General features: G+C 41.3%; 2 protein-coding genes across 7 annotated transcripts in view; one reads left to right on the forward strand and one right to left on the reverse strand.

The window, feature by feature from the left end:
- The window catches only part of wdfy3 (WD repeat and FYVE domain containing 3), an 85,972-nt gene extending 74,211 nt beyond the window's left edge, over positions 1–11,761 (reverse strand). For 5 of the 6 annotated variants that reach the window (XM_072387312.1, XM_072387308.1, XM_072387310.1 and 2 more), the window contains exon 1: positions 4,528–4,896. In XM_072387312.1, coding sequence (XP_072243413.1) covers positions 4,528–4,556 — 29 coding nt within the window. In that variant the 5' untranslated portion in view covers positions 4,557–4,896. Of the gene's footprint in view, positions 1–4,527; positions 4,897–11,553 lie in introns of those variants that run through there. The other variant, XM_072387311.1, reaches the window with a different exon arrangement.
- The window catches only part of bmp3 (bone morphogenetic protein 3), a 458,962-nt gene that overhangs the window by 293,318 nt on the left and 152,333 nt on the right, over positions 1–13,311 (forward strand). The window lies entirely within an intron of this gene.

The raw sequence follows: 13,311 nt of genomic DNA on the forward strand, positions 1-13,311 counted from the left end.
AATGCAAACAGGTGGGGTATTCAGAGAGAAGAACACCATCAACGTAAGCCAGTAAAAACGGCCATGACCACATCAGCATGAAATTGTTGTCTGAGTGTAGAACTGCTGGAGACTGATCCATCTTTTTTAAAGGAAATCTGCTGTCCACATGTTGCTCATCTCAACACACACCACCTGTTACCAAAGAGAGAGACTGGCTGACGGCTGTTTGCTTTTTTCTGCTTAAAAGGGGCAGCCACTGCTCTTCATAGCAGAACTATGTTTCAGGAGGTCGGGGTGTTACACAAGATCACCAAAATATCGGTGTCTTTTCCTTTAAACAAACGCAGCCAGAATCTGGTGTCAGTGGCTATAATGCAAGCCAGCACCGGGGATTATTTGTTTCTCCCATGAGACAAAGAGCCTGGTGGACCTACAGGCTGCCATTTAGCAGTTCCACATGTTTGTCACAAGCTAGTTCTGTAACATTTGTCTTTCTTTGGGGGAAAAAGAACATTTTATATATTTTAATGTCATTCTCTCATGTTAATGCTGGTTATTTAAGGTCATTTATCTCTACAGCTGCACAATTCATTAACCTAAAACTTTACAAATCCGCCACGCTCGCACACGCATTCTCTCCCTCTGAAAAGCAGCAAAATGCATAAAGGAGACATGGAAATAAATGGGTTTGTTAGGATAGGCAAAGGGGAAATAACAGAGACACAAACACATTCTGCAAAAATGAACAGAGATTGAATTTAATATAAACTAAAAATCCCAATGAAATACATAAATGAATTATTTTTTGGAAAATAAATTGTGGGAAAATGCTAAGAAAAGCTATGGAAACAGAATGAATGGCTGAGCAAAGCCCAAGCTCTTCCCTCCCAAAGCATCAGCCTGATAGAAACACTGATCAGTTATCTCTATTGCAAACATCCCTTCACTTTATGTGATGGAACATTATAGTGTTTAGTGATTCCATTTCACTGTTAAATATTTCACAATTTATAGCCCACATGCCCATAGTTATTATAAATAAAACAAACTCAACTCTGCCTTCAAATGGATGGGAAGCACATTGGTTTTACTATAACAGCAAGGAGCATATAAAGGTCACTGAGGCTCTGAGAAAAAGCCACAAGATCTACAACACATTTGGCCAAGCAAGCCTGCCAGCGATGGAGTTAGAAAGCGATGAAGAAGTAGCCCCAGCAGCATCAGCAGAAAAGACAGACCTCAGCTGCCGGCTGAAATGGAAACTCCGGCTGAACCACAGATATGTCGCTGAAAAAGCTGCCTGTCAGGGAGGAAATCTTGCAAGATGTCAGAAATCCAGAATCCAAAAGCAGAAATGTGTGGCTCGTGACGGCTTTGAAAATATCCAGGGCAATGGGCCAGTTTCCTGAGTCACTGTAGGAGGCGAGATTCATCATGACAAAAGCACAAGACTGACAGAAACTGTGGGAAGCTTCTTTAGAGACACTCAGTCAGTCATTGATAAGGTACTTATAAAGTGCAGTTCATAATCAGCTTACTGTTTGCCATCATTTTACCTTCAGAATAACTTTGGCAACCACCGACATTTGCCTTAGTTACCTCCAAATCCCATTACACTGGTGCCAAATACTCAATTAAAAGACTGGTACTGTGTTCCGTACAATTACCTTGGTGAGTACAAGAATAGAAAATATCTACCCATTTCAAGTCAAAAAGAAATATTCCTTAACTTGTATTTATGCTGAAATAGTCCATCTATTTTGGTACTGTAACGTATATCCCTGATGCAGATCAAAGCCAGCATTTATTTCTGAACAATGCTGACTGTTAGCACTGCTGTGAGGGGCCCTATGTAACAGAGAATCACTGAAGCAGGCAAGACTGCTGAGGGATGGTAGAGTCGGAGCCCAGCAGGGCCGGGACCACAAACAGGGGCAAACACATGTCATGCGACTCAGCATAAGGTTGAGCCGGAAAATCAACAAAAGACAAGGCAGCGACAAATGCAGGATCACAGCTCACTCCACCTACTTAGTAAGCAACGAGTGTCATCAAAGCACAGAATCCAGGGCTGTTAGCATTCTTTATGTGCAGCTGAAACTAAACTTTCAGACATCCAGATGCTCAGATTTTTACGTGGTCTTCTCTGAGAACAAAGGTTTCGTTGCACATGTAGCATATGGAGAAGGAAGATCTTTTTCACTTGTGCAAAACCGCCTTTTCAGGTGTAAACTTACATGAATCCAGTACACCTAAAATAAGAGGTTAAATCCCAGCCTGTTCTCACTGAGTTATAACAGAGTTGTTAAGAGGACATATGCGAGGACGCCATTTCATCACTCACAAAGGGGATGTTTCCTATCGCTCCTTCTTCCGTGCTCTGTCTTTGGCTTGTCTTGCTTGTTTTTTCTCTTCTTTTTACTCTCTAAACCGACGTGATCTATTTTCAGCTGCCTGGAAACAAATCCAAAACAAACGAGATGCCCACTCCTTTGGCAACACGGCGCTGCTCTTTCCTCACAGAAATATAAGACCGTCTTGTTTGTTGATCCAAAATGTATTGTGTGAGAATTAAAGGCACAGAGTAGGTGCAGGAAAGGTTCAGAGAAGCTAAAAAACAACAATGCTCTGACTGATTGAGTGAATAAGAGTGTTGATCTATGACAGCAGACGACACGCCGCACACTCGATCAGCCTCAAGGAGCGGGAGCATGACAAGGAAGATAAGGGTAGCATCTTTAGAAGGAACTACCAACTCACTGTTAACTATTTTTTAAGGTGTAATACGCAAAAGCAACTCTATGTATGAGTTTATCAGTATATTCTACAGGCCATCTTAACGTAAAAAACTACATCAAACCACATCTCGTCTTGGCTGAAGCAAAGAAAATGAGTCAATGGCATCAAAGGAATGTCAGCTCCTATGCAGTGAAGAACTGAGCTTGCTTTCTTGGCCCTCCAGTCTTTTTCAAAGCCTTCTCTTTAAGCCGACGCCAGCTTCAGTGAACGTCTCTCAGAGTTAACAGCAACTCCTGGGAGATGAAGGCAGCTGATGCCCTGGAAAAGCCCGACTCTTTGAGAGCTTGTGTGGTTGTTCCTCTGGAGAAGGTGACGTAATCGCAGAAATGTCTCTTGTCTGGCAGTTGACAGAGGTAGGAGGAAGCAGGGGAGCTCCACAGAGAAGAAAAAAGGCTTGACAGAGAGTAAGAGAAAACCCAAACTTTTTCAACTAAATGCTCATTTGGAGAAAGAGTGGTGGCAGAGTGCTGAATTCATGCCGGCTCCCAGCCAAACGTTGCTACATTCGGACAGTAAGTGGTTAACGGACTCCTCTGCAAACCTTAACCCCAAACCTCAAAATCTCTTGATCATATTTAAAAAATAATCTCTGGTGCTTCTATGCATTCTAGTACGAGAGCCACATGACCACAACGTGACACAAGGAGCGTTACATGAAAACAAAACTACTTGCAGCATCAGAAATTCAGAACCATCAAGCTACAATGGAGCAGCAACTAAATAGTCTGTGATCCACAGTTGAAATCTGACTTTTATGGATGTAAAACCTGAACCTGAAGGGCAGGAAATGGTCTCATGCCCAACAGGTTCAGACCAGACCAGAGCTGAAGGCCGATGTCTATTCAGTCCTTTAGTAAACAACACTTGGGATTTTATCATAGCAGAAAAGACTTAAAAGTAGGAGAAATCAGAAAGAAAAGCATATTTTTCCATAAACTCAGAATATTTCTGCAGGTCCGTCCATTCCAACAGCGATAAATATAGCAACTTATCATCCAATTCAGTTCTGATATCTGGCCATTTCATGTGTGTATCCTTGATGTAGATATAAATTTATATATACGGTCCAGATTTGTTATGACCCAAACAGTAACAACCCCATACTAACGTCTCTCAGCATCTAAATGTGACTTTAGCATCATTTGGCTTAAAACCCAACACATGTTCTAGTGTTAGCAGCTACTGCGATGATTAAATGTGAAAACCTTTTACAATGGTCATCTAAGAAGGGAGTCCAAGTAGCATTTTACTCATTTCTTTTTAGAAATCATCTATTTCATACAATTTCTTCGTGGCCTGTTCTCCTTTATTAGAATGTTTGATAAGCTTCAAAAAATAAATCAATTGTGAGAAAGAACCACTGAGAACGACACTCAGCCTTAACCTGTGCTGGTGGGGGCTTTGAGTACAAACTCAAAAAGAACATTTTTATGTACCAATAAGTTCACTTATTACAAACTTGACACAAAACTTCTGCTGAATAAACTGTACTGTTCTTTATTTCACATTTGTTGCACAAAGTGTGGCATCTTTTCTATCAGCCGATGATGGAAACAGAGACATCGAGGTGTCGTTGCACTGTTGCATCCCCACAGCAACTGCTAGATGCTGATAAAGACAGGAATTAAAGCCTTAATGTTAAGAAACGTGTGAAATGGTCTGGCTGTACTTCTACATCGGTAAACAGTAAACAAACCCCTAGTCGCCACGGAGACAAGCTCAGCACCCAGCTCTGATTTTCCTTACCTGCTATTCTCTCTGCGCTCCGCCAGCATTTCAACTCCTCAGCACCAGAGGAGACAATAATATTCCACCCTGCACCAAAAACCGACCGCTCAACCCGTCAAAACGGTCTCTTTCTGATGAGAACAGGCGACGGTGGTGGTGTCATGCCTTTCTCTCACGGCAGCGTCAGAAGCAGAGAGGCAAAGCGCAGAGGAAGGGTTTGTCTTCATTGGCAGTGCCAGTGGCTTTGTTCGCCAGCCAGCATGCTGTGTGTGTGTGTGTGTGTGTGTGTGTGTGTGGTCTGTCGGGACTGGCACAGCTGATCCCCCCCTGACACCGGGTGGGGTGTACAGGGCTTTAGAGGAGGAAGAGGGGAGGGTGGAGCGTGGGGAGGGCTATGGTCATAACACTGACAGGACTGTACCATTTACACAAAGGAAGGGGAGGCGCCACTGACAGCAGCGAGCATCATTAAAAATGAAATTTACACAGAATTTAGACATCATTATGCATGTCCTGGTTCAATGAGCTCACACTGACTATGAATTATTACTTAGGGGCTTTTTGGGACACATTTAACGCTAAATGTGTTGGTTTTCTTAACAAAGACAACAAAATATGAATGCTCTTTTTCAATCACAATTTTTGGTGCATCTGTAGTAAGGGTCCAACGATTAGTCGATGTTGTCGACAAAAATCGATAACATAATTGTCGTTTACGTCATCACACGTCTTTTTCACGCTGTCGAGCTGAACATCATTTTCCGTATGGAGTGAGGCATCGCACTTCCTACCTATCTCTGCTTAGAGATTCATGTGAGTTACTGTAAATAACAGCAGGAGATGACCTGTATAAACAAAGTGAAATGGCTGCGGCTGAATTGTCGCCCTCTCGACCAAAAGTGTCCAGGGTCTGGGAGCATTTCACCCTCGATACCCAGAAAAAAAAGATTATCTGCAAGTTTTGTAAAGCCGACCTCGCGTATCACGGAAGCTCGTCTGTCATGCATGAACATTTGAAGATGAAGCACGTTGGAGCTCTGGGAGACGCAGAATCACTATGGTAAGATATTTAGCTTGTTAGCGTAGCCTGCTTGCTAAATAAGCGGAGTTCTCTTGGATTTTAACATTAAAGTGCAACATTAAACTTGGATTTTTCAACTTCACAGTCCAAAGTTACAACCAGGCTGTATTCTTTTTCACTTTTTGGTATTGATTTGACTGTTGGTGCCTTACTGCCAGCCGTCTTCTTAACATTTTCAGTTAAAGTTAAAAGTCAAGATATAATATGGCTTGAATGCATCCTTTTTCAGTTTTGGAATGTTTTTAATTGGTAATTAACCGATTAGTCGAGTAATCGTTTCAATAATCGATGACTAGTCGACTATCAAAATAGTCGTTAGTTGCAGCCCTAATCTGTAGTGATTTTGAAAGCAGAACCTGATAGTAAAACGACTCATCACTGGCAGATATTTTGATAACTGACCTACCCAATGATTAAAGCGTTTGCAGCCATCAATAAGTCCTTAAGCCCTTCATCAGGCTGAAACCCCAAACCGCATGCCTGGTTCCAGCCTCAGAGAGGCGAGGAGTTGCTTACTTTCTTAAAATTAATTCATAACAGGGAAGATGCACGAGGCTGTAACAATAATAAGACTTTCTATTCCAATACTTATTGCTCTAGACAGACTTTTATGCACTCAGTATAACATTGCAGAAGTAAAATGGATGCATGTAAATCTGAAAGGCTAAACTACAACCTTGAAGGTAACGTATAATACAGAAGGTTCATTGATTCATGAGGGCATTGAAGGGAGCATTTTTTGCCAAAATAACATAGAACACGCCATGTCATCGTCTTATTATCCCTAATGGGACCATCTCCAACTGATTCAGTCATATGGGTGAGTTTAAATGGTTTTACTCATGCAAGGAAAACACCTGCTGTGCATAGTTTCAATAAGAAAGGTTTGAAAATAGCTTCTATTATGCCTGCTTTTATACGTATGCAGAATTAGCCATGTACCAATTAACTTGAATGAAAACGAAAATGTGGCTTTTTTATGCGTTTTGGACCTTCGTTCACAAAAGCAGTTACAGCTCTGTGTAACCTCACTAAAATAAACAACTTCCAATATTAACGCAAAGCAAACTTGTCAGGACCAGAAAACTAAACTACACCCTTGCAGAACTTCCTCCACTGGGAGGACATTCAGAAACATTTGTGGTGTGGCAGTATGCACAATAATGGGTGCTGATATTCACCATAAAATGCAAATAAGAACATTTGTTTAGCATGCTTTTGATACACCCCACGTGGACTGAATTCTTCTGCAGTGCTCAGGGGACAGGATTGTTTTTTCTCTTGAAGGATGAGGAAGCTTATTTGCGTGTGTGAAGCAGACAGCAGAATATACTTACTGTAAATGTGGTTTCCAGTGGAGACAAACTGGGCCATATGGAAATGAGTCCAGCAGCGAAATAAACAGATCATTCAACTTAATTATGCCTTCTACATGATCTCATTTTAAACATACCACCACCACTGGCAAGGCTGGTCATACACGGGAAAGTTTGAAAAAGATAAATAAAAATGAAATTCAGTATCAGAGGCTCAACTGCAGCAAGAGAGAAACTCAGTAAGTGGAATCCCTCTAAAGCCAGGATGTTATTCTGACTAAAACTGCTCAACGTGAGAACTAAAATACCAACACAATTATTGGCCCAGTATGTTCATTCGTTTTGCAGTTAAACGGTTTTGTTTTTCAACGTTGATCATCACAAACCGCATGTGATCACAACTGTTTAAGATTGTCAGGAGTTCCAACAGTCATTATCATGCAGCCAGTGAAGCTACGGGATCAAACAGAGCTATTCCATCCGCCTAACTAAACGGTACCACCATTAAAATAGGCAGCATAGGTCTGCTTTCATCTATGTTCTGTCCACTAACTCTAAAGCTGACCTTAGCAGCTTCAGGGAAATGCCACAATTCATCCTCGAAATGAACAGAGAAACTCGCACAGACTTCATGCAACATTAAAAACAAATGACAACAATTCTAAGATAGATTCTATGCTCGACTCGGCCCGTCTCCCAGCTGACTTCCTGTTGCACTTATCACTTTTAGGCCATATTGAGGAAGTAAATACTTCTATAAATAAAAAAGAAAAAAAAAGTCACATTACCCAGTTTCCTTTTTGACATAGGTTCAACGACACTGAAAAGGTCAGTTTTACGGGAACATTACTTTAAAAAAGGAAGGGCACACTCTGAGATGTGATGATGGCTTATCTGAACGTGGTTTATCCGACTCAAAATTAACTGCATCATCCATGTTAATGAGACTGAGGGAACATGACACACAATGTAAGCCTGCTACTGACTCACGATTATTAATAATAACTTATAGACAACAATCAGGCTCTTAGTCACAGAGGATTTAGCTAATAAAACTGGAACGTAATGTTCTGACGATGAACCACCGCAAAATTAAATAACTTTCTGGAAATCAGCATGCATGTGTGTCATAAAAGAGCACAAAAATCCTGCACATTGGTATGCGTGTGCCCGTCCACTGATAGCTGTGCTGACTGTGGTGACGTGCAGGCTGTTCCCCCGGGGGCCAATTAGGACTGATTCTCTCTGGTTTATGAGTGCATGCTGCTTCTTCTCAAAACTGGTAAAATGCTGGTTAAGTCTGCCATCTCATTTACTGGAGGGAACACAACACACACACACACCGTGTCTCTCTTTGAGGAGCATTACTCGAGGTAAATTAGCCTTGGCCTTGTGATGCATTATCCCCAAGATTTGAATGCAGCTTCCCAGTTCCACCTGATCAATAGTAAAAGCCTTCCAAAGATCTGAATACAGAGCGCTGCACCACAAAGACAGAACCACTTGGATAAAAACACTGTCTCGGATGCTAATCTTTGTTGTGTAACATTAAGCTGCGCTTTCAGCACGTTTTATGAGAACTTCTGTTTTTACTAAATGCTTTGATTTACCCTCATTTGTAACACTTTTCAAAATGCTATCAAAGGTCAAACAATACACAGCTATTAAGCTATTATTATTATATGCACAACAATTATTTTATATTCTCAGTCAAAATCCCTTGAAGCAGTACCGTAGAATTATCATTTATATTCATACACAGTAAAATAAGCTATTTTAGACTTGACTTTGTGCCCGAACACCACACAAACTATTCAGGGACATGAACAGCTCACCGGAGCTCAAGCATTTGTTCCAGGGCAGTATGTGGCCTTTTTTATATTACCTGACATGCAAATATTCTGATCAAATATGAGGTTTCAGAAAGTCAACAAAGCTTTAAAATAGAAAAAGGCACAGGAACCAAGAAGTTCCAAACATTTAATAGACATTTTCACATCAGTAATAACGTCATTTAACGACTGTTTATCTCTCAGAACATCTGCAAATGTTTTCTAATAATGAACGGCCATAAAATCAAGTTCATCGTGATGAAATTCCATTCACGGCGGCAGAAATGGCTGAGATACATGAGACGACTCCCAGAGCAGAACCCCCCTGAACTGGTTATTGGAGTTTCAAATTACAACTGCTGTTAACACTAAAAGTCAACGAGGAGAAAAGCAGAAGAATGAAAGACCCCGAGGCTGCAGTTACTGTATGACCACACCGACTTCTTCCAGGATTTCAGTCATCTTTGGTGACACCAGAGCTTCCAAAGAGGCTCCTGTAAACACAACAAAAGGGGAACTAAACAGTCTGCTCTTTGGGGGGGGCAGGGCCCTAACGAACCACAGACTGCTGCTCAAGCTAACATTGTAATGTCGTAGGTGTGTGATCGTGTCACTGAAGCACATCAGGCTACATCCTCAGACCACACACACTCTTCTGTACCTGAATTAGATTTAAATTACACAGCTGAGAGTTGTTTGCATTCGTTTCTCAGCAAGATGATTTATAGTTGCTGTCGGTCATCAGCTATGTCTATGCTTTGGGGTTTGACTATGATCCTATCTGATCCTTGCCACGTTCCGCAGATTTATTGGCAACAATTCTGCCAGAAAGGTTTGGAGGCGGTATGGGGAAAGGGAAACTCCATCAGCTCATTAAACTTACTTAATTATTACTTACTTTACTTCACATAACACGTGAATCTGTGTTGTTCTACATCATCGTACAGTTGCACACGTGCACAACATGATGTTGTCACCGAGATCATCAGATTCCCACCACTGTGCTGCTAGCGCTGGATTTATACGACGGCTTTTTTAAAAGTGCTCAAATGAAAAGCAAAGCTGATGAAATCAGAGCTTCCTGCTAGCAGCACAGGCACACTGCATCTGCTGTCCTCTCACACACAGCTCTCTGTGCAAAGGTAAACTCAATTTCAGCGCAAAGTTACACTCAGTCAGAAATTGAGTTTAGCATGAACACGAATGTGCAAATTGCAAGGGCAACCCTCACATCAACAGCCACTTCGACTAATCAGGTTTCCACGTTCGATTAGATTCAAATGACCATCAGTTACCAAAAATGTTGGTGGACTGCTTAAACACACCAACAAGTATTACTGCATTAACTGCATTTTGCTGGTGGCTGCCATATCAAATCTCAGTCTACATGGTCCTGCTTTGGATTTTGAAGTAGTGCATTTCCATGTGCAAATACATATACATATTCATACATATTTGCTTTATCATGTGCAAACACCTGAGGCTGATTAAGAGTAAGCTGTTAACCAAACATGCATGTCTTTAGACTACAGAAGGGGCTAAATAATTACTGATGGATTGTTACTGTGTTAGCATTCTATTCATACAAAGCCCCTAAAGACAAACTAATACTTTCCAGAGGAAACATCTGAAGATTAATGCTGTCCAAGAGTTGTTAAACACAAGAACACACGTGTTAGCTGTGGCTGATTGTCTGCAGTCCACTTCACATGCTTGGCTGGTCTCTGAAAGCCTGTTGGCAGCAGATAAAATGGCATTCTTTCTCCAGAGCCTTCAAGTGTTTTCTTTCACATTGTTCACAGTGATTTAACAAACATATACGTCTCTAAAGGACTCTCGAAGTGACGCTTTGTACTAAATGCTCTTAGTGTGATCCATATACTACCATTTAATACCGAAGACTAGTATGTTTGGATCACACTGGGGTTGGGTCGAGTGCCTTCCTCTGGGCTTCTGTTCGTAATCACTAATAAAAACGGGGCAATCTGTGTTTATCTCACAGCTCGCCACGGGAAATGACAAACACTGCATTTGAGTGACAGAAAACTGTAATAGTATGCTTTGCACCGTTGTTCCCAGTTAACCCAATCATGCAAAACAAATGTAGATAAGCGGTTATCTGGTGCGCGGGCACGGGTCTATCACCATTCAGGAACAATGCGGTGGCCAGACGCCAGACACAGGTGACTCTGAAGTTGCACATCAGACACGAATTGAGACCGGTTTAACCAATGAAACCACAAGGATTATACCAAATAAAACGGCTTTTTTCACACCAGTGAACTATGACAGGACAGTCGTAATAATTTTGCTTAGCCACACGATCTACCTAACCTCATACTGTACTTGAGCCCATGATTGTCACACTTGTCTGCCTCCTCGTATGTATACCAACACATCAATAACATATCTGCTGCGGCTCACACACTGAAAACACATTACTAGACCTTGAGGTTGTAGCCGAAATGCTCACAGCCATAGCTGACGATACAACCCTCAGTTAGCTAACGACCAGCTGATTGCAGTGGCATCGCATCTGAACAACTGTCAGGCTAAACGGTGACGTTCTTGTAACTGGACGGCCTTGAAAAAAAATCTTCGCAAATAATGAGGAAGACTGAATTCGTAACGACTCTATGGACGCTGCAACTGTCATGCAAACACTGGCTTAAATATTATTGTGCAAACTAACGCTAGCAAGAGCCGTGATGCACATTCCAGTCTAAGCTAACTTGCATGCTAGGCAGCTAGCACAAAGTGCTAACTAGCCGCTCCAGAGACCTCAGTGTCTTTCGTGTATGCGCCATATACTCACCAGTGTGAGGCGTTTACAGGGAATTACTTCGGTGGGGACGTTGAAGATATCCTCAAATGTGACAATAAAATCGGTGCGGGGCACTCCGTGTATATCCATATGTCTCAGGCGATGCGTTAATCCAAAAGTGGTCAGTGCTTCCTCTCCTTCCTTCTGCCGGTAGCCATTTTTCCTCAACATCCAGCTCGTCCCAGCGAGTTTCCTCCTGACAGCATCCTCCTCTCAGACCACATCTGCAGCACAAACCTGACATCTGTTGGATGAAGGGGAAAACACACTCCATGACATGGATATAAGCGACGCAAATAAATCATTTATTTTAGAACAATCGGGACTAACCAGAGTTGAGGTCAAATCACTTCATCGTTTTTCTAAGAACACAAAACAACATGATGAGTTTGTACCAAACCCATTAGTTTAAGTGCTGAATAAGTTTGGATTTACGTACATACGTTCAAAATGCTAATTTCACTACTTCATTTTATTTTCAAGCCAAGCAGTAACGAAATAGTTCTTAATATTTACTTAAGGAGAAAATTTGTTAATTTATTTCAGAAATCCAAAATGTGTGTAGCCGCTCTGATAAAGGCTGAAATGATATTACATTTATATAAACTTAAATTAATATAAAGGCCAAGTATTGCACCTCATATAATGATTATTTGATATTAATATAAACCAAATCGTGTTTTGGCCAAATGATGGTAAAACCAATCCTCATCTTCTTACTTGTGGGTTACATTTTTATTTCTTTATCTGGCTTTGAAATGCTGCTTAAACTGTCTCCAAACTTTAGAGCTTTTGTGCTCACATGAACAATGAAACAGTTTTTTTCTTAGCTTTCTGATTCCTCCTTTTCATACTAAGTTTGTTCCTCCCACAAAACATCCTCAGTTCAAACTCTTCTGTGAGGAGTCAGCCGTCGAAAGGGAAGCACATGCAAATATTGTAAACATTTAAGACAAACCCTAAGTCATTGAACAAAGGACAAACATAAAATAAAAAAAAAGAGTCCACAGAGTAGTTACCTAGTTATCTTGTACATCTCCCACATGATCCAGAATCAGGGTACAGTCAGCTGTACTACACAGGAAATAAAAGGATGCCATATCACATCAAACTTTCCCATTCAGCCATTAAGCGCATATCTAATCTTCTCAATCTTAAGGAAAAACATAACATCACATATCAATCTACCAAAGACGGGGGCTTTGCCATTTTTCCAATTTAAAATGATGAGTCGCCATGGGGGGCTGCATGGTGGTGTGGTGGTCAGCACCATCACTTCACAGCAAGAGGGTTCCTGGATTGAATCCCAGCTGGGGCCTGTCTGTGTGGAGTTTCCATGTTCTACCTGTGTATGCGTGGGTTCTCTCCAGATACTCTGGCTTCATCCCACCATCCCAAAACATGCACGTTAGATTAAATGGTGATTCTGAATTGTCCCTAGAAGTGACTGTGCATGGTGGAAGCCTCTGTGTGGCCCTGTGTGATGGACCACACAGGGAAAAACACACTCCATGAGATGAATATGTCTGACTTTGTAGGTTTAGAATAAAATCCTGTCTAGAAAAGATGTCATTCTGAGAGTGAGAATGTGAGACTAGATTAACTTTGTAAATAACCTGGAATAACCTGGAAGATCCCTGGAGAATGTGTCCCAATGCCAATACAATAAGCATCTGATATTAGCAGCCTAATAATAGATATTAAAATTTGCTAGAGCCATCCTACCATATATTTTAGGTCTTTGTAGAG

The sequence above is a fragment of the Leuresthes tenuis genome, unplaced genomic scaffold, assembly GCF_036924035.1.
Source record: "Leuresthes tenuis unplaced genomic scaffold, fLeuTen1.0.hap1 SCAF_6, whole genome shotgun sequence".
NCBI classification, from domain to species: Eukaryota; Metazoa; Chordata; class Actinopteri; order Atheriniformes; family Atherinopsidae; genus Leuresthes; species Leuresthes tenuis.